Source organism: Oreochromis aureus, linkage group 17 (assembly GCF_013358895.1).
Source record: "Oreochromis aureus strain Israel breed Guangdong linkage group 17, ZZ_aureus, whole genome shotgun sequence".
In the NCBI taxonomy this organism is placed as follows: Eukaryota; Metazoa; Chordata; class Actinopteri; order Cichliformes; family Cichlidae; genus Oreochromis; species Oreochromis aureus.
Genome location: NC_052958.1, coordinates 36,144,039 through 36,163,403, shown reverse-complemented (window position 1 = coordinate 36,163,403; position 19,365 = coordinate 36,144,039). Strand labels below are relative to the sequence as shown.

General features: G+C 40.4%; 2 protein-coding genes across 2 annotated transcripts; one reads left to right on the top strand and one right to left on the bottom strand.

Moving 5' to 3' along the window:
• Nucleotides 1-199: 199 nt before the first annotated feature.
• Nucleotides 200-7,259, bottom strand: optn (optineurin). Its single transcript, XM_031735685.2, has 13 exons — nt 7,111-7,259; nt 5,132-5,256; nt 4,806-5,014; nt 4,566-4,709; nt 4,259-4,443; nt 3,968-4,061; nt 3,719-3,834; nt 3,430-3,579; nt 3,183-3,267; nt 2,622-2,765; nt 2,348-2,490; nt 1,989-2,071; nt 200-1,151 (listed from the first exon to the last, which is right to left on the bottom strand). The coding sequence occupies exons 2-13, from the start codon at nt 5,250-5,252 to the stop codon at nt 1,039-1,041; spliced, it is 1,587 nt and encodes a 528-aa protein (XP_031591545.1). The 5' UTR covers nt 5,253-5,256; nt 7,111-7,259; the 3' UTR covers nt 200-1,038.
• Nucleotides 7,260-9,348: 2,089 nt separating this feature from the next.
• On the top strand, nt 9,349-18,485 carry ccdc3a (coiled-coil domain containing 3a). Its single transcript, XM_031735693.2, has 3 exons — nt 9,349-10,067; nt 10,793-10,970; nt 17,492-18,485. The coding sequence occupies exons 1-3, from the start codon at nt 9,673-9,675 to the stop codon at nt 17,795-17,797; spliced, it is 879 nt and encodes a 292-aa protein (XP_031591553.1). The 5' UTR covers nt 9,349-9,672; the 3' UTR covers nt 17,798-18,485.
• The last annotated feature ends 880 nt before the right edge of the window (nt 18,486-19,365 follow it).

Sequence of the window (19,365 nt, the reverse complement as noted above, 5' to 3'; positions counted from 1 at the left end):
GAAAAGTCATGTCAATATTGAAACATTTTTAATACTTACAGTCGACTGTGATTATGATGTGAAAAAAGCCCTACAGGGTATCTTTATTAAACAGGAAGGTAATGTAATATGCGCAGTGCTTGTACAACAGCATTAGCTCTTGTACACTAAAATGTTTGTTTCATTTTTATAATATATGAAGAGTGACATCAGGCATGAGTAAAAGCAGACACATTTGCAAACGCTTTTATTTTCTTTCACCGAACTTGAATCAGGAAGGTCTTTACAGTCTACAGAGTACAGATTCTGCCTGCACTTTAGTGCCAAATTGATCATCAGATTAAATACATTATATTCTGATTATCAGGTACAATATGCAAAGTCAAAATAAAATATATATCTTTCATAAAGTGCCTACATGGTGAATGCTGCTTTTACCACCAAACACCAAATTATGAACTAAAATATCCTTAGCAAGGAAAAATATAGAAGCAATTTCATTTTAATTTGAAAAAGAATCCTTCAAAAATATAGAAAGCCTTCAGCAACCAAATACTTGTAAACAGATGCAGCTTTTAAAGGCTCAACTTTGGTTGATTTATTAATATATTTATGACCAGTGGTCAGTGCTTAACTAAAATCTTACCAAAAGGTCTATGCAGCTTCTGTTTTGCTTGCTCTGGACTTGTTTTGCCCCTGAAAAATTTCAGCTTGCTTCAGACAACACAGCTACAAAAAAACCCAAACCAACAATGTGACGGACAGCATGTCGCATGATAGGAGGTGTTCTGTAGAATGTTTTCTATACTGTTCTGAGTGTTTGTGAGCCACTTTTAAATCTACAACAAAATACAGTCAACATACTCTTTTCACATGCATTTCCAAATATCACAGTTTGGCTTCTTCCAAAAGCAAAGTGTTCCCACCCAAGAAAAAATTTTATTGATCCCATATGGGATCTCTTGGAGTGAAGAGATACAGGACAAAGCAGAGGAAGACTCTGATTAGGTGATGATGCAGCCGCTGTTGCCGTGAATGCTTATATGCTGTGACGAACGTCTAGTTGATGCAGTCCATGATGTGGATCTGCAGGGAGTCCAGGTCTGGAAGGATCTCATTACACTTGGGACATGCGTGCTCAGGGATATTCCCCTGATGCTGCCAGTCAGTACCTGAAAGTGAGAGACACTGATCACAACTCTAGCCTGCTGGATGGCTGCTCCAGTTCCACTTGTATTTTCTGACAGACTGATTACACCACAAACGTCATTCAGTCGAATGTTTTGGCTATACTGAATGATTTACGCTGCATCTAACTATCATTTTGCAAAAGGTCAGATAACTTTCTTTAATCGCAAAGTCATTATTTGTGCAGAGAAAAATCTTGTGCGGTTCCTGTCAGCAGTAAAAGTACCAAAAAAAGAAACAAGAGCTGAGGCAAACTGTAAGCTGTATATAAAATATGAAAATAAAAATCTATGAAAAGTCGGTGTATTCCCTGTAACATCCAGTAGAGGGCAGCTATGGTTACAAAAAACAGGTCTGATTGTATATTTTCTTAGTGACTTCATGGTCTCAATTGGTAGATTCAAGTCTTAGTTGCACCTAATTGTGTAATGCTCATTATATAACTTATAAGAAGATTAAGCAGGGAATGTATTAGGGTCTGGCTACTCTGGGATTCCCTTGTCTGGCAAACAGTTGTAATGAAAGACACCCAAAGAATTTGACTTTTGTTTTGGGTTTTTTCCTTCATTTTTGGCAAGTAGCCTACATTTTATATTAAACTGCTTTTTCACTAGCCAAAAACACCATTCAAATAACATCACACAACATCACAACATCTCTTTTTGGTATAAAAGAGATAGATGGTAAATTAGAGTAATTGTATTTCTAGCCAGTAATAACATCCAAATAATCAAAATGTCAGAGGGGAGTCAGGTATAAGCTATGTAAGAGAAAGCCAGGAATAAGGTTTGTGTGAGAGGTTAAATTATAACATGCTGTACCTCTTCCAACTAAAGATGGTCCACCTCCATGTGGGTTTCCACCTTGTGACAAATGTCTCCTCTGCATCTCGTTCAGTGAGCGCCTGCACACAAAGAAAAAGCTTCAGATGAGCCAAATCAGGACATTATACTCAGTTTGTTTCTGTGGTCATGACATGCAATTAGAAATGGGTTTGGCACAATTATACAGCAAAACCTTTGTTAATTTGTAAGTTAGTCAAGCTGCAGACTATACTTTTAAATTTCGATCCTTTATTAAATCACAAGGAGTTTTTCTCCACAAGAAGAATAGAAATTAACACATTTAGTCTGAAGAAGCTCAAATCGTGACCAGGTCACTCCTCTCTCTGAATGCACACCTGCCCATTGAGTCCATCTCATCTTGCAGCTGGGTGTTCTGCTTCTTCACGTACTCCAGCTGAGCAGCCAGACGCTCCTTCTCTTCGTGGAGTTTCTCCCTCGCTGCTCTTTCTGCGTGGAAGTCGGAGGAGTAGATCTCTGCCTGTAGAAAGTACAGAAAAAAACAAAAACACAATGAGTACCATTAAAACCCTGTTGTGCTGAGGCCTTCTGATTGTTGGGTTTAATGCTAGATGATATATTTCAAGTGCTCAAACATAAAGAACCACTGACTTGAGCCTGGAAAACAGATATGGTCTCCAGCTCCTTCTCCTTTTGGAACATGTCCTGCTTCATCTCATCGATCTTTTTCTGCTTAATAGCGAGAGCTTCTTCAGCTGCTGTCAGCCGCTGCTGGAGCTCCTCAGCCAGATGAGACTGCAGAACCAAACAGGACGGTAAAGGTAAGTAAGTAAGTAAGTAAAATTTTATTTATATAGCACCTTTCAAGATAAAAATCACAAAGTGCTTTACAGAGGCAGAAAACAGACATTAAAATCCAAAACAAAACAAAATTAACCAAAAGCGAGTTTAAACAGATAGGTTTTTAACTGCTTTTTAAAAGACATGACTGAGTCCACAGATCTCAAACTCAAAGGGAGCGAGTTCCAGAGTCTGGGAGCCACTGATACAAACGCTCTGTCACCTTTTGTTTTTAACCTTGTATGCGGGACAACCAGCAACCCCTGGTGCCAGTTATCTCTGATTTTTTAAAAAAAATACTATAAATATTTTTTTTTACTGCATCAGGTTTGTGAAAATCAGTACGATCCACACAACACAACATAAAGTTACCTCTTTTCTCTGTTTCTCGTCTTTGAGCTCAGTGTAGTCCTCAAACAGCTTGGTGTAGGCGTCCTTCAGCTGCGCCAGGTTGTTCCTGTGTTTAGTAAATTGTGTTTAGTGATTTGTATGAAGTGACCTGATCGCTATGTAGTCAAAGTATAGTAATACAACCCCATACAAATCAGTGTCACAATATGCCGTTTCTGCACTCTCACACAATCAGTTAATGTGTATGTATGCTTGTGTTTTCTCTGACTTCTCTTCTGCAGTCTTCCTCTGCTCCATCAGGCTCTGGGCCTGCATGCTGTTCAGCTGGAGTTTCAGTCGGTCATTCTCCGTCTGAACGGCCTGTTTCTCCACCAATTGGGCCTTCAGAGTTGCCACATCCTGCTCCACCTCCCGACATCTACAACCCCGGAAATCAAATAACACAGAACATCAGTTAAACGAGGTGTAGCATTTAGATTAGGTGGTGGTATCTTTCTGCACCTTTCTGTTTTTAAGTTTAAAATAGTCATTTGTAAGTGTGTTTGTGTGGCCCAAACCTGTCCTGCAGGTTCTTCTTCATGCCTTCTGCTTCATCCAGTTTGCTCTGAGCCTGCTGCAGGTCTTTGTAGAGTGTCATCATCTGAGCCTTCAGATTCTCCACCTCAGAGGCCGCCTGAAACATTTGCAACAGTCGCACACAAAAAGTCACAAACTCGACGCAGGAAGGGAAAAGATTTAACCAATAATGCAGCTTTCAGCACGACAGATCTACTGTAATATATAAAAAACTGAAAAAAGAAACAAACCTTATCTTTTTTCGCAGAATCCTCTTTGGTCTCTGGCTCAGGTGTCTGGGTGAATTCCTCTACATTGGACTTTTTTTCTTCTAGCTTTCGAATTCTATTGGATAATAGGTGAAACTAAATAATAAACGTATTATCCATAACGTATTATGGAAACAGAACTGTGACTGGGTTTTTTTTAATAGAGCAAAGACAAAAGCAGACTGCTACAAATCTGTTGTTTCATTTTCAGAATAAAAACATTTAAAGCACTTTCACAGCTGAGAAACTTTTCCTTTTGTTGCTGTCTCGTACCTGGCCGTGCAGGCCTGCAGCTCGCCTTGCAGCCTCTCGCTTTTCTCTGCCTCATTCCTCAGGGACTGCAGCAGCTGGCTAACCGTCACCTCCTCGTTGTCCATGCGTGACGCTGTCATGCTCGCATCCTGGCGTCTGCTGCGCTCTGCCCCCAACGCCTCATTCATGCCATCAACACCTCCATCCTGGGAGGAAAAACAATACTAAGACACCAAGCTTTTCCTCCTGTTTGTCATTTCACCAAAATCAGGCTGAATATAAAAAAACGAGTGTTTGATGATGCTCTGTGCTATTCATCCGTCCTCACCGACACTTTGATGATCTCAATAAACGAATCATCCTGAGAATCGTGCTCTGCCTTGAGCTGTAGCTCAGAGTTCAAGGCCACCAGGTCGTTCTTCTCTGCCTGCAGCCGAGTGACCTGAGCACGCAGGGCCTCCAGCTCTGCAGTCTGATTGGACGATGACATTACATAGCATAAATGCAGAAATGACTAAAGTTTCTGTAAATCTGCAGTGCAATATATGCGCAATATTATCAGCTTCACCTGTACTCCTCCCACAGCTCCTCCGGTCTTCCCGGTCTCCTCCAGCCTCCTGCTCAGCTCCTGATTTTGGAGGGTAAGTGCTTCCATGCGGCCACGGGCCTCCTCGAGCCGGCTCTCCAGGAAGTCCCGCTCTTCCTTCTGTTTTTCCCGCCACGCAGACAAACCTTCGAAGCGCTCCTTCATTGTCAGGTTGGTCTGACGCAGAGCCTCTGAGAGAGAATTAAAATAAATGCGCGTGTTACAAACTCACTCATTCCAACTATCACCAATTTTTCACTATTTGTCCTCTCCCTAACTGCTCTATCCTCGGTCATCACTGCTCTCACCTTTCAGGTCTCTGTTCTCCTGAATGAGGATGTTCATCTGCTGCAGGGTTTCCTCCAGTGTGCCGGGCTGATTGGCAGAGCGAGAGATGTCGCCGTTCATCACGGAGCCTCCAGACGCCATGATGCTGAGAGGAAGGACGTTTTGTCATGTTTTGTATATTATTTGTATATTAAACAATCGGAAACACTGGCAACAAATAAGTCATCAAGAGAAGGTTGAGAACAAAGCCAAACAGTTACAGTCATGTGAAAAAGAAAGCACAGCTCACGGGTGGTTGCTTGCTGACATTCCAGACTCTGATCGCCTGGGTAGCATAAACTACCAGGTTATACGTCAATAAATATTATTCTTTACCCTCACTGGTAGTCGCTTTGCTCACTTGGAACATGAGAAAAGTTTACCCCGGGGTCCATGTGCTTCCCTTAGCCGGCAGTTACTAGCTGGTATATTGTTTTTGGATAGATAAGACCAAAGTGAAGATGTCTGGCCATAATGCACAAAACTAAATTTGGTGTGACCCAAACACCAGCACATCAGCGCAAACACCTAAAAGCAACTAGCATGGTGGTGGATGGGTGATGATTTGGGTTCTCTCTATATGCCAAAATATTGTAGAGTCAAATGCGAGGCCATCTGTCTGACAGCTGAAGCTTGGCTAAAACTGTGGTCATGAAACATGACAATGATCCCAAGCACAGAAGTACATCTACAACAGAACGACTTAAAAAGTAAAGAATCAGTTATACTGATAATAATATATACAGTTATACTCAATCAAAGTCCAGACCTGAACCTTGTTGAAATGCTGCAGAGGTTCTTTCAGAGAGATGCGTCTGAATACATACCTGTAAATGTCAAAGAACTGCAGCAACATTGTAAAGATGACTGGGCCAAAAACCTTCTGCAACAATGTGATTCTTCACAAACTGTTTCGGCATTTTGGTTTAATTTTAGGTGAATAACTAAAGTTAAATTAACAATAAACACAGTGTAATACATCACATGCTGTTGTTCATATAAGGCTGTATTTAAATCTATTAGAACCTGATGAGGACCTGATGATTTTCTTTGTTATGTCCTGATATAATATTTAGATATATAAAATGTTGGTGTTTGCTGTTCCCACTAGGGGGCAGTGAAGCTCACACTTCCAGTTCTACATATAGTGGCTTTAATGCTGCATTCCTCACGTGGAACATTTATCAGATAATATGAAATCAAAAGGATCCCATGTTCTATATTACGCACTATCAGTTAATTTAAAAATAATTAATACATTCGGGATTTTTGGTTTCAAATAATCACAAAAAGAAATTGACATAAATACTAACGTTGATCTTTTATCTTTTTTTTTTTGTAAATTTAACTTTTATTTTTAATGTTTACCAAGAGAAATGCGGCATTTTAACTGCGAATACGTTTGTGTTTAATCTCACTTGGCTTGTTGTTGCCAGTAAGATATGTTTAAAAAAATGTCTGCTGACATCACTAAGTGACTCAGTGCTTCAGGAGCCGAGAAGGAGCATGCCGAGGGGAATTATCCCATCAGGAGTCACATGATATGGCAATTTGATTTCAATAACAGAGACACTGTGTTGTCCATTCGCCCTAACGCTATGGTATACTACATAATGGCCTAAATAAGATGTAATATCACATTTAGAAACTCTTAACAGCGGATATCACCGTTGATCGCCAATTTACAAGAAGTACGAGTCGGAAATCTCACATGCTAGTTCAAAATAATCGTATAATACTAGCTTGGAGGACACTAAGATCACCCAAAAATAGTTATATTTATTTTGGCTTTCTTTCAGTATTGTTTTACTTTCACTTTCTTGGAAAACGCCTATCCTAAGTGCGACTTTTGGTAAACAATAAAAAGTTACCAGTAACTTAAAACGAACACGGACGAGCTTTAACCTCAACCAAACTGCGTCACACGAAACGTCAACCGAGTTTAAAGGTTTTAACTCACCTGCTGTCAACTCGAGAACTAAACACGGCCTGCCCGTTCGTGCTGACAATACATAGGCAGTATCGCAAAGGTGGTTGTGTATGTCAAGTAATATCGCTCTTCTGGTTAGCAGGAACGTTGAGTGACGATACGGAAAAAATGATCATTAGTTCCGGTTGTTCCTTTCAAAGTAAAATCATTAGCTGGCGCAGTACTGATAAACATCAATGCATTTTTGTGTTTGTTGATTTAAATCGAGTAAATCAGCTTTCTCCGTTTTGCGTTATCAGTGATAATCGCGTAGGAGCTAATTATTATTATTATTATTATTATTATTATTATTATTATTTTTATTATTATTATTATTATTATAGTTTAAAAGTTTTGTTGAATTATTATGCTTGCTATTTAGTTTCCTCTGGCTTATTTTCCTTTTGTTTTTAGGTAATTTTAACTAATTTATTGGTTATTTTTATGGATTTAAAAACAATTAAATTTAGAATCTATGATCATCTCAGTAAATGGGTACCAGCATGCATATATGCCTAGTTCTTGGTTTGCTTTCTTCCAAAAATAAATCATTGAAATGCCTAGAGTCTGACTGGAAAATAGATTTCATTTGTGTGCATATGCACCTAGACCACATCAGTGACCCTTTTGATCAAGAGCTTTGTTTTGATTTGTGACAAATAACAACTATAGGACGATTATAGTGACAGTGTTGATGACACTATATTTCTTCCATAGTAGGCCGAGTTCACTTGTGCGGAGTTTATGGACGGTTTTCATTTCCTCGTGGTGACGTCACGGGGCAGAGGACTGATCTGAGAAAGCGCCTGCGCGTAAGCAGCGCCGCCGCGACACGGGTCCATCCGCATTTTTTACACATCTGCAAGAGGCTGACATGTGTGGGGGCGGGGCTAGACCGTCAGCTGTTAGCGGGAATTCCCCCCTCAGGAGTCACCTTACACTTGCAAACGGGAAAGGAAGGACTGGAGATTCCCTCTGATGTCAGCTTTGAATGATAAATGGTGATGACAGTGTAATTGATTCTGATGGGATATCTGTCAATACTGTAGCATAGAACATTCAGAGGCTACTGTAGTAGAATACAATGGAATGTCCGAGAAACACCATTTCTGCTCTTGTTTGTGCAGCTACAGCTATACGTTTATATATACAGTTATACTTACTTTCCACTAGATGGCAGTCTTGTTCCAGAACAATCTTGCACGCGTACTTACTGATGTTCATGTTCAGGTTAGTTTAAAGCAATCAGATATGGTCACTGTACTTACTGGAGGTTGAGCCTAGAACTGTATGGAAAACTATAGTTGAGGAACTGAAAGTGATTATTCATCTCTACTATGATCTTATGTGGGCTATTCTTAATAAAATATTTTAGGTATTGTGAAATGTAATCACATTATTGGTACATCTTTACAGTCACTTAGAATCTCAGGTAAAAAAAAAAAAAAAAGAGAGAGAGAGAGAAAGAGAGAGAGGATCCCTGGAGAATTTTAAGCCTATTGTCTTCCATGGGATTTCCCCTAAGTGCTTTAAAACTCCCAGTGATCCTTGTCTAGGAGCCACTGGACCCCTGTCAAGGTCCTGTGCAAGTCTCCCGCTTGGGTCACCCACAATAGGTAGCCAAAATTAAAGATTTGTACTCAGAAAGAATGTTGGGACTCACACAACACGCCACACTAAGTTCCCAGAATAGCGCTTGAATAACCTAAAAGAAGCATTATACCCCCAGGGTGTTGTAAAACAAATTCGAGGTACCCTGGAGCCCAGTGGAAACATCAGCAGCACCCTTTGGACCCATTCAAATTCCTCTCAGATCCTTTGATTTATCTTCCATGGAACTTCCTCCAACCAAACCCTGGCTCCCGTGATACCCTCTCCCACCACAGTAATTGTCCCTTTATAATCACGTTTAACGCGTTCACATGCCGAATGGAAGAAATCGATTCCTCGAGGAAGTATTCGTTTCATAAAGCTACGCGTTTTGTGAAGAACCTGGAATATATTTGAAATAATAATCTTTTTCATCGAAAGAGTTTTATACATCATGTGGGTTATAATATTATGTCTGAGGTCAACAGGTTCAAAACCTCAGGTTCATCACCTTTTCATCAGGCAAAATACCACCTCAACGCATCGACCACCCCTCATGGAATCTCTAAATATCAAAGCAGCGCACGAGTCCTTGAAGGCATCACCATCGCTCTGTTTAAACCTCTCCTCCTCCAAGCAGAAGAACGGATGGAGCTGCAGGTTGGAGCAGTTAGTCTTTGCACATTCATATTAATCCGATTTTATTCTTTCCAAAAGTCTTCAGACGATTGAAGTTAGTTTGAGTTTGCGTTAATGCTCAAAAAGTCTGAAAAATTCTTTTTTTGTGATTTAGCATCATCAAGTGGTTGAGCTAAACACACGTCCATAACTTTTGCAAAAGCAACCAGATTTGTTTACTTTCGGCAACTTGGCTGAGTCTCCTGGAAACAGTTAGGACAAAAAGAGAGAATCATCAACACAGACTTTACGAGGTGCCAGATAAGACTTTGTAGACTTTTCGGGATGTTTCCCACGACTATCCTCCTCGCAACGCTCTGCGTTTTTGCCTTTACGCGTGGCTGCCAGCTCCCCTCGGAGTGGCGGCCGCTGAGCGAAGGCTGCCGGGCGGAACTGGCGGAGATCATCGTGTATGCCCGGGTCCTGGCAATCCACCGGGAGCCGGTGGGCGTTGGAGTGGGGAGTCTGTACAACTCCCTGCCCTTCGGGTTCGGATACGGGTACGAGGGCGCAGAGGAAGGGCTGCTGTACTCTGCAGAGGTGGAGCTGCTGTGTGACCAAGCCTGGGGCAGCATGCTGGAGGTACCCTCTGGATCCAGGCTCAACCTGACCGGGCTTGGTTACCTGTCCTGTCAGTCCCACACCGTGATGGAGAACTACTCCTATTTCTTTTTCCTCAGGTGAGGCAGAAAAAAACAGTCACTTTTTATTTCTAAAATTTAATTTGATATATTTTTTGGTTTTATCTTTTGCAAAAAATAAAATCAAAAACAAACCAAAAAATAACCCATAATTAAATACTATTTCATCTTCACCTGAATTTATCCCAACTTTCAAATCTATTATTGTTGCAACATATATGAAAGAGCACCTTTAAATTAACACTGTTTGTATGTAAATAGTCAAAGTGGTAAAATAGATGAATAAATACCACTTTGAAGGACTGCCACTTTTGGCTTTGGCCTTCATCAAGACTTTTTATTACTCTACACCTATCAGCTATAAATTGGAGTTATTAGCAAATGATCAGTTTATCAGCCAAACAGATTATGACCTCATTATGTATTTCTGTTCTGTATTCTGGCTGTTAAAGCAGACCTACTAGTTAGTTTCTTATAATATATAATACATTGGTGGATGATCATATTGAAAATGGCAAAAGTTTAAAATAACAAGATCAGTAGATTTCCAAATAATTCCTCAGAAGCAAATAGCCAGGGTTCAGAATGCTATTTCTAATAAATTTCTAACATGAATACTCATTATTATTTTGATTTGTGAATCATGCAAAGCTTCTCCGGTACAATTCAAGAACAAAAATATACTGGAAAGGAGCAGAGTGCATTCTTTTTAAATGCAGATTCAAATGTGCTGCTTACAGTTGTCCCCTTCATCTCCTCTGTAGGATGGATGAGAACTACAGCATCCGACCTCACGGGGTCAACTTCCAAGATGCCATCTTTGCTGACACAATTGAGAACAGGCGCACGTTCTCCAGTCTGTTCCAGTTCTCCAACTGCACTCAGGGGAGCCAACCATTCCAGACTTTCAGCCCCGAGTGGGATATGCAGGAAGACAGCAGGGTAAAGCATCACATAGTTAGCCTGTTAAAGTGTCCTACATGAAAAAGAGAAACCAGATGTTTACGATTAAACTAACAATTGCAGTCTATAATAAAAAGCTTCATTATCTTCTTAGAAGAATAACGTTAGAAATGTTGGTGGGGCTTTGCTGACATTGCAAACAAACACAAAACTATCTTGTTGTCACGGAGATAACAAAGAGTCCATGGAAACATCAGGGAGCAAACGTGTTTTATTTTTTTTATTGCCTTTATATATCTATATTATATATCAGATCATGGTTGTTCCCAACCAATTAATTACATTGATCTCAGCTTGTTATTTGTAAAAAGTACACCTGTCCAGAGAATCACTTTCTTCCATTCCAACCTCTCCACCACTGTGAGCAAGAGCAAAGAGCTGTGAGGAGATGTCATTGAAACCAAAATCAAGCTCTCTTGCTTGACCCGCCATGTTTGTAGAAAAAATGCTGATTATAACCCAAAAAACACCATCTCCACAGTCATGCATGGAAGCGGAAATCATGCATTGGTGCTGTTTTTCTGCTAAGGGTACATGATGACCTAACATATATTAAGTGGCGAATGGACAGGACTACGTACCTTAAAATCTTGGATGAAAAATCTCCTTCCCTCAGACAGAACACTGAAAATGGGTCATGGATGGGTCTTCCAGCATGACAATGACCTGAAACATACTACCAAAGCAACAAAGGAGTGGCTAAAGAAGAAGCACATTAAGGTCATGAAGTGGCCTAGCCAGTCTCCAGACCTCAGTCCTATAGAAAATCTGTGGAAGGACTTGAAGCTTCGAGTTACTAAGCAACTGCCAAGAAGTCTAAAGGATTGTGAGAGTTTCTGTAAAGAGGAGTGGTCCAAGATTCCTCCTGAGATGTGTGCAAACCTGATGACCAACTACAGGAAACACCTTACTGCTGTGTTGCCATCAAGGGCTTCTCCACCAAGTAGTAAGTCATGGTTATCTAAGGATCAAATACTTATTTCACTCACTGACATGTAAATCAACTTTTGTAACTTTTATGTCATGTGTTTTTGTTTGATATTTTGAATGCTTGTTTTGAACATAGCTAAAGGTTTGAAAAATTATGTCACTGTATAAATAGTAGCTAATTCCCAAAATCACAAGCCTCAGATGGCTCTAAGGGCTCCATTCCCAACTGTTTTTTCCCAAACTGGCAATGAATCAACCGCTGTAGCTGAACTATGTGTACGAGCAGAGGGAGGTCTTGGTTTGTGTGTGTGGACACCTAATAATGAGCTGAGTTGTGAGTCCGTTGACAGGAATGTGGGAAAGAAAGATCAGTCAAACTACCCTCTGGCACTGTGCAGAGCTGCACACACAAATAGCCACACAAAATGAATTGATTCTCAGAAGGATAACAAAAATGCCCACATGCACCAACACACAAAAATCAATTGTACTCTTAATAAAGTTTTAATATGTGATTGGCCCGACGTTATCACATCCCAACCTGTTGCAGATCAAAGCAAACTGATGAGTCGAGGTCCGTCCAGGTTGCACCTCAGACGTATCGGATACTGTCCGTGCACCCCGGGGTCAAAGATGAAATAGCAGAGATCCACAGCTTTGACACCATCAGCTTGAAGGCATGTCAGTCTGCAGCTTTGATCTGTATCAGCATGAAGCAACATATCACGCTGACCTCGGACCAGAGATAAGCTGAAGCCTGTGAAGGGAGCTTTGCTGCTGGGATTCAGACATTCATTATCACATCTGCTCTGACTGATCTAAGCAGCTTGCACCTCAAACAAGACGGGACACGGCAGCTGGAGACAAACTTATGACACGTCTTTGCTTTTATTTTGAAAAGGTACAGCTGAGTGGTTGCTGAATAGTTTTTGTGACACACAAAGAAGAGCCCCTCACTTTGGTGTTTTGATGATGATGAAGAGCACAGCAAACCTGGTGCCCTGTGGATGAAGGCAACACCACACCCTGGAAGAAAGAACATCCTTCAGGATGCTTCATGGAGGGATAAAGATAATCAATTAAAACCTGATTTATGGTGACACTTCACTCTTTGGCAAAGGTGACACTGATATGCACTTAATGTGCTCATTCGTTTCAAGTATTCCTTCATATCATAACTGATTTTTTTCTGTCTCAGTGTTTTGGGTGTGGGTTTTGTTTTCCTTGCATGATTTGGAAATAATGGAGATGGAAATAAGCACAATAGATCCCTTTTAAAGTCAATGCGATTTGCAGACAGTGTCTCTATTAGAATCATTTAATACATCCAGTGGACCGTGGAGCATTACGTGGATCTTCATTAAAGAAGCTGAAGTTTTCAGACGCTTGTATCCATTTATTGCACTCGTTATCATCATCTTAACACTCTGAAGGATGTTGTGCCTCATTCCTGGCTAACTTTTTCTCCACTGCCTGCAGCATTCACAGCTGATCTCTTCAGCTTTAAATAATCTCACAGCTAATTTAGCCACGGCATTATTTAAGAGCAAAGAATTTAACTGTGTTTGTTTCTGTTCTGGTTCAACTACAGGATCTAGCCTCTGAATTAAGGGGTCATAGTTCAGGCAAACAGGGGTTAAAGGTGCTGTTATTGTAGAGGAGGATTCACATGCTCCTCTACAATAACCTTTAGGCAAGGCAGGACAAAACAGGTGTTTTGTTTGGGAATGTATATGAAGACGTACAAAATGGGGAAAGAAATGTCTCTCTACTTTCTCTTTTTATCCTTCTTTAATCTAATAGCCAAGAACCAAGCCTATTAATACTTTTATTATCTAAAGTTAGCTTCCCTTCTTGCATCACTCTCTGTGCTTTCATCCTTCAGCTGCATTTAAAGACAAAAACATCCCTAAAATCAGAGCTGGGAGGTGGTTTGCTTCTGATTTCAGCTTTGTGGGAACCAGATGCCCCACCAGAAGGATAGACAGGAGACTTCCTTCACTGCACTTTTCCTGCCAAAACCTTCAATTAGTTTTTGTTCAAAGACTCGTCTTATCAGTAGTGCTCAGAGCCACTTTTACCACAAGCTAGGTCAGACACTCCTGTGGGTTTAATACAGATATAATACATACATATCATATGAGTTCTTTGATTCTTTGACAGGCAGGCAGATGGCTCGAACACTTCCTAATCACTTCCATATACAGCACATTTTTACTGTGTATGCATACAGAACTGGTTGATTGTACCCACGGTAAGGGAAGGCGGAATTTTGAACCCTCATGCAAACCCCTTTAACAAGTTTCCTGACTCTCATTAACATTTTATGTACGTGCTTACAGAGGGGTAAAAGGGAGTGCCTGTTTCACTCAAGAGTTAGACACTAAAGCTCATAAAGAATACATTATCAGACTGTGTTTTACAGAAATAAAGGAGAAAAGTGCAGAAGCAGAGGAGATATGCCACCCTATGGAGCACCTCTTCACCACCTTTATTTCTTTTCTGCTCTCCGTCTCTCCTTTGTTCCTTTTGTCTCTTCATCACTCTTTCTCTCCATTTTCTAGCCTTCCCTTCCTACACACGCACAGACAATATAAAACCTGCACAAGGAGAGGAGAAAAACCTGGCTTGGCTCTTTGACACCAGCAGTGGAGCTCTAAAGACACTAACTGTGTGTGAAGGTGTCTGGACATGTGTGGTGTCTGTGCAATTGTGTGGACTCCTGCTGAGATTCTATATAAAGTTAGGGAGAGAAATCAAAAAGTCTGCAGAAATAAATGAGCAGTCAGGTCAAGCTGGGCGCAGACAAAAACACCTCTAAATTCTTTCAAACATGATTACAGCCTTTGGGGTATTTTGTGTTTTCTTTTCCACTTTTGCTTCTTTTTCTTCCATATTTGACATTGTGTCATTTTTTTTAGTCAAACAAATGAGTTAAAAAAAATCAATTTACATAAATTCCTCAAGTTTGCTCCAGAGCAAAATGTTCTAAAAGCAAGTTTGGCATTGAGAGAACTGGGCTGGATTGCCTGTGGTGTCACAGTGCAAAGTATTCCAGTGACATTAAACTTACTATCATTAGGTTTGCATGGCTGATTTAATTTCTCTGACCTTCCTACATTTGCTCCAGTTATGAGTTCTAAACCCCCAAAACCTACAAATGTGGGATACATATGTTAAACACAGGACAAAGTCTGAGCACCACATTTTCTTCACATTCCTTCTCCAGAGTTACCAAACACCTTCACCTGCTTCACTGTTTGCAACAGTGAAGCAGGTGTTACAGACAGAATGGTCAGCAAACACAACTTCACAAAAAAAAAAAATCATTATCGCGATGAAGACAGAGTCACTGACAGGTCAGATTTGCAAGACTTTTCAGTGATGACTGTGATCAGAGTAAGAGCTACTTTCAGCTGTTTGCAGAAGTCTTTCTTCAGAGTTTATTGCATATCTTCAGCATCAGACAGCAGCAGGGTGAGTCCATTAGTGTTTTGCAGCCCAGCATCACTAATTACTCGTGACAAAAGATCTCTAACACCGAGTTGCGATTGATCAGAATCTAATGACAAACATCAGTGTGTCCTTCAGTCAAGTTAGCTCTCACACAGATTTAAAAATCTTCTGATCTGTTCATTTAAGTTTACACAAGCTTGCATGTATGCTTTCTAATAACTACACATAAGATAATTATAAACCAAACTACCAAAATATATCCACCATGTTAAGAAATCTCTGACTTCATGTTATTTCCAGTTAGGCAGTGTTTCATTATGACATCACTGTTAAGATGTGGTACCTGCACTGATGAGCCAAAATGTCAGACTGAATCAGAACAGACTGAAGGGTCACATGTGACCCGACCTGAAGGAAACTGCAACATAGGGCGATCAGTCATTGTAGTCATTTTAGACCATTGTTGCTGTAAATGTTAATTGTTAAATAAATAGAGTTTTGAACAAACTAAGAGGACATCCCCATAGTTTCTTGCCTCCCTTTACTGACTTTCGTATACTGAAGAACCTGAATGTTTCTGTGTTCTGTCTTTCTTCACTGTGGACCTTTGTGCATTCAGTTGTCGTCACATGTCCTCTAAATACTGTTTATACAGATGACGCTAAACAGCAGGCAGGTGTGACCCGGATGTTTTGGCAGGTGGTGTGCGTTTGTGTGTCAGTGTGTGTGCTTGATGCATCCCACTGTGAAATTTCCTAAGAGAACTGAACAAGCAAGGCTTCAAACTGTTAAAAAAAAAGAATATGAATTTGACTTCAGTCTTAGTGAACAGGAAGAAATGCATGAAATATTTTCTCACCCTAGTGGATTATATCCATGCAGAGGGATTTGGTTTTATTCACACGGGTTTCTACCTTTACACTGATAAGAAGGTAAATGAAATTTTATTGCTTGCTAGTACTACAAACAACATGATTTTGTAGTCTGTGCATACAGTGCAGTATCACCATATGGTAACATTGTCCTCATAAGATTATCATCATCAGTCTCAGTATGAACTATTTAAACTCTAAAATGAAGTTCAAATGTAAAGTTTTTTTTGTTTGTTTTTTTTATTTTGGTGTATTGTATTGCTGCACTAATTCCAAAAAAGCTAGTATGCCATATAAAATGTAAATACAAATAGACCCAAAGGTCAAACAACTGGTCTTCTCTGTTCCCAGACTTTTATGGACCATTGTTAAAAGAAGAGGGAATGCTACACCTTGGTAAACATGACCACCCTCCCACTAATACCATTTTTGAGGAGGCTTACACTAAGAGGCTTTTTCAGTTTGTAGTCTTTAGTCTAAGCTAAATATTAAGCTAAAGTCCCTCCAGTTTTAGCTAACAGACACAACAGTAATGTCTTCTCAGTATTTCTTAAACAGTTTAAGACAATTTTCAGCAACTGTTTTCCAAAAAAATGGCACACTGCAGTATATGCCTAAACCATACAACTGTCCACTTTTGCGACCCTTGGTACCACAGTACAAAACAGCAAGCTAAAAGAACAGGGGCTTGGCCTTAACCTCAACTGTGGTCATTTGAGTATGTATGCAGAGTGAGACAGATGTACAGTACATACCTTTAGTTTAGAATATTTTTGAGTTTGTATATGTTACTTGTGATGAAGTGCGCCCATAAACAGAAGAAACCAAACCATACATTCCCACTGGGACATCAACAGTCGTTACCCTTGTTAACCAAGGTCAGCTCTCTTCCATCAAGAACATGCAACATTAGGGTCCCAGAGACATCAAAATATGTGACCCTTGCATAGGGATGAGAGGTCAATAGTACATTTATATTACACAGGCACCCAAACACACATGTGTTTTTGAAATGGGAGTAGAAGCCTATGAAAAAGTAAATAAGACTTCTTGCTTAGCATGTTAGGCTTGTTACAGGATAAACAACATGCACAGGAGAGAAAACACACACACGACATGTAGAGCTCCCACTCTATACATCTAGCCGATGAGATAGCAGCTGGAAGTCTACAACAGTTTGTTAGACACTTAAGACAACAAGCTAACTAACACCACCATCTTCTCTTTCTTCCTCATCCCCAGCTGCTGTGTTCCTCAGTGCAGGCTGCACTGTTTGAGGAGGAGGAACGAGGCCGGAAGTTGCAGGAGCGGTTGGCTGCAGCAGAGAGGAGGAACCGGCAGCTGAAGGAGCGAGTTCGCAAGGTGAAGCGTTCCTTGAGGAACGCCCGCAAAGCTGTACGCAAGGCCGAGCAGCAGGCACAGGAGCTACAGCAGAGGCTAAAAGCCTCAGAGAGAATGGTGGGACATCACCTCAACACTATAACACAGAAGGAGCCTCCACTCGGGGGTTACACAAGTGCAGCGATACGTCACGGGATGCAACTTTAAATCGTATAAGTGCCACTCACCTGGACTGCAGAGTGGTTGTAGATCTGGAGAGACTGCTGGGCGGTCTCTCTGCAAGGGATGGACAAGTGTCACGAGTAAAAACACTTTAAAAGCAATACTCTTCACAGTTGTCGTGTAAATTAACTGCTATCCCTTTTCTTTCTACCTGGAACTCCTGTAATAAACTGTGGATAAGCGTGATTCCCACTTATCTGATAAAGAAAACGGTTTTCTGAATGAGAATCTAACATGTTTCTTTTCCCACTGATTCCTTCTTTGGTTGTTCAGCTCTGCTGCGTTAATGAGTGGATTCAGTGGCAGAGCTGTGCTCATCTCAAGATGTTGTCTTGCTCTGCTCTGACACTAAGAGCAGCTGTGAGCAATAGTAACAGCCACAGTGGGAACTTATTGGGATGTGAAGGACAATTAGTTCTCTTTGCCTTTTAGGTGTTAATTAAAACACAGTTATGATTTTCACAAGGCACCACTTTTACCTCAGTGGAAAAAACCTGCACCGGGTCACCAGTGAAATATTTAGGGATAGAGTTAGGTTGCTTTTAAGTTTCATGCCAGAATGCCAGATAGATACGTTTCACAAGCTATAGGAGGTGTCAGCTTTCCAATAAAGTCTATAACAAGGATTTTGGCCTCACGGTTTCTCTGTTATAAGATCTGCAAATGCCAAATACTGAATAGTACATATGAAAGGGTGCATGTAAATTAATAGTCAAATAAAAGTTCTTCACTATTTGATCAATCAATCAGTCAATCAATCAATCAATCAATCAATCAATGAAAGCCCTGCATTACACTGACAACCTGTCCAGGCTCTTGCACAATGGTAGCTGAGATAGGCTCCAGCTGATTCATGGAGGGCAATGCTATATTCTGTAAATGTGGTAACAGTTACTTACATATTTTCTGATCCCAATGAAAACATTAGGATCATTTTGAAGTCAGGTAAACTTTTGAAATTGGGAGAGCAATTTTAAAAACAAAGCAAAAAGTAAAGAACTCTACATATTTGGATACCAATTGGGTTTGAGGTCAGTCCTCATAAGATGACAGCTGATGGTTTCGAGAAGCACTTTGGCAAATAGATTTGTTCTTCACAGGGACCTGCATGCATTCAAAGCATGCTCAAAGTTCACTGATCAATACTACAAGGACTACAAATAGACTACAGCCAGAAAGCTGACATAAAAAAACCTTACAGATTCTGTGTGTAAATAAGCAAATAACTTCAAATAACTTCAAATTCTCAATTTTCCACTGCATTGACCAGCTAGTCCCAAACTTTGTGTGCATGCTGTTTTCACCTGCATAGGTATGCATACAGCACATTTTCAAAGCTGCTGCTTGAAAACAGCTCCTTGTTGCTTCTACACGCAGCTGCCAGTGATGCTGATGAGAACAATTAGACTGAAATGAAACATTAGAGTTGAAGCCTGGAAAAATGAACTAACCGACAGCTTCAGTTGTCAGTGTATCAGTTTTTATAAAAAATATATGATCACGGCTGAGTGACGCAATAAGGTACAGCTCGTCCAATATCAGTAATGCTATGA

Bases quoted from the DNA above. Each gene is read 5' to 3' on its own strand.
- optn (XM_031735685.2), bottom strand. From the start codon at position 5,252: ATGGCGTCTGGAGGCTCCGTGATGAACGGCGACATCTCTCGCTCTGCC. The intron at 2,072-2,347 runs GTGTGCATTCAG...CTTTGTGTGCAG, and splicing joins GAGATGGACTCAATGGGCAG to GCGCTCACTGAACGAGATGC. The intron at 1,152-1,988 runs GTACAGCATGTT...TCTCACTTTCAG, and splicing joins ACCATCTTTAGTTGGAAGAG to GTACTGACTGGCAGCATCAG.
- ccdc3a (XM_031735693.2), top strand. From the start codon at position 9,673: ATGTTTCCCACGACTATCCTCCTCGCAACGCTCTGCGTTTTTGCCTTT. The intron at 10,068-10,792 runs GTGAGGCAGAAA...TCTCCTCTGTAG, and splicing joins TCCTATTTCTTTTTCCTCAG to GATGGATGAGAACTACAGCA. The intron at 10,971-17,491 runs GTAAAGCATCAC...CCTCATCCCCAG, and splicing joins ATATGCAGGAAGACAGCAGG to CTGCTGTGTTCCTCAGTGCA.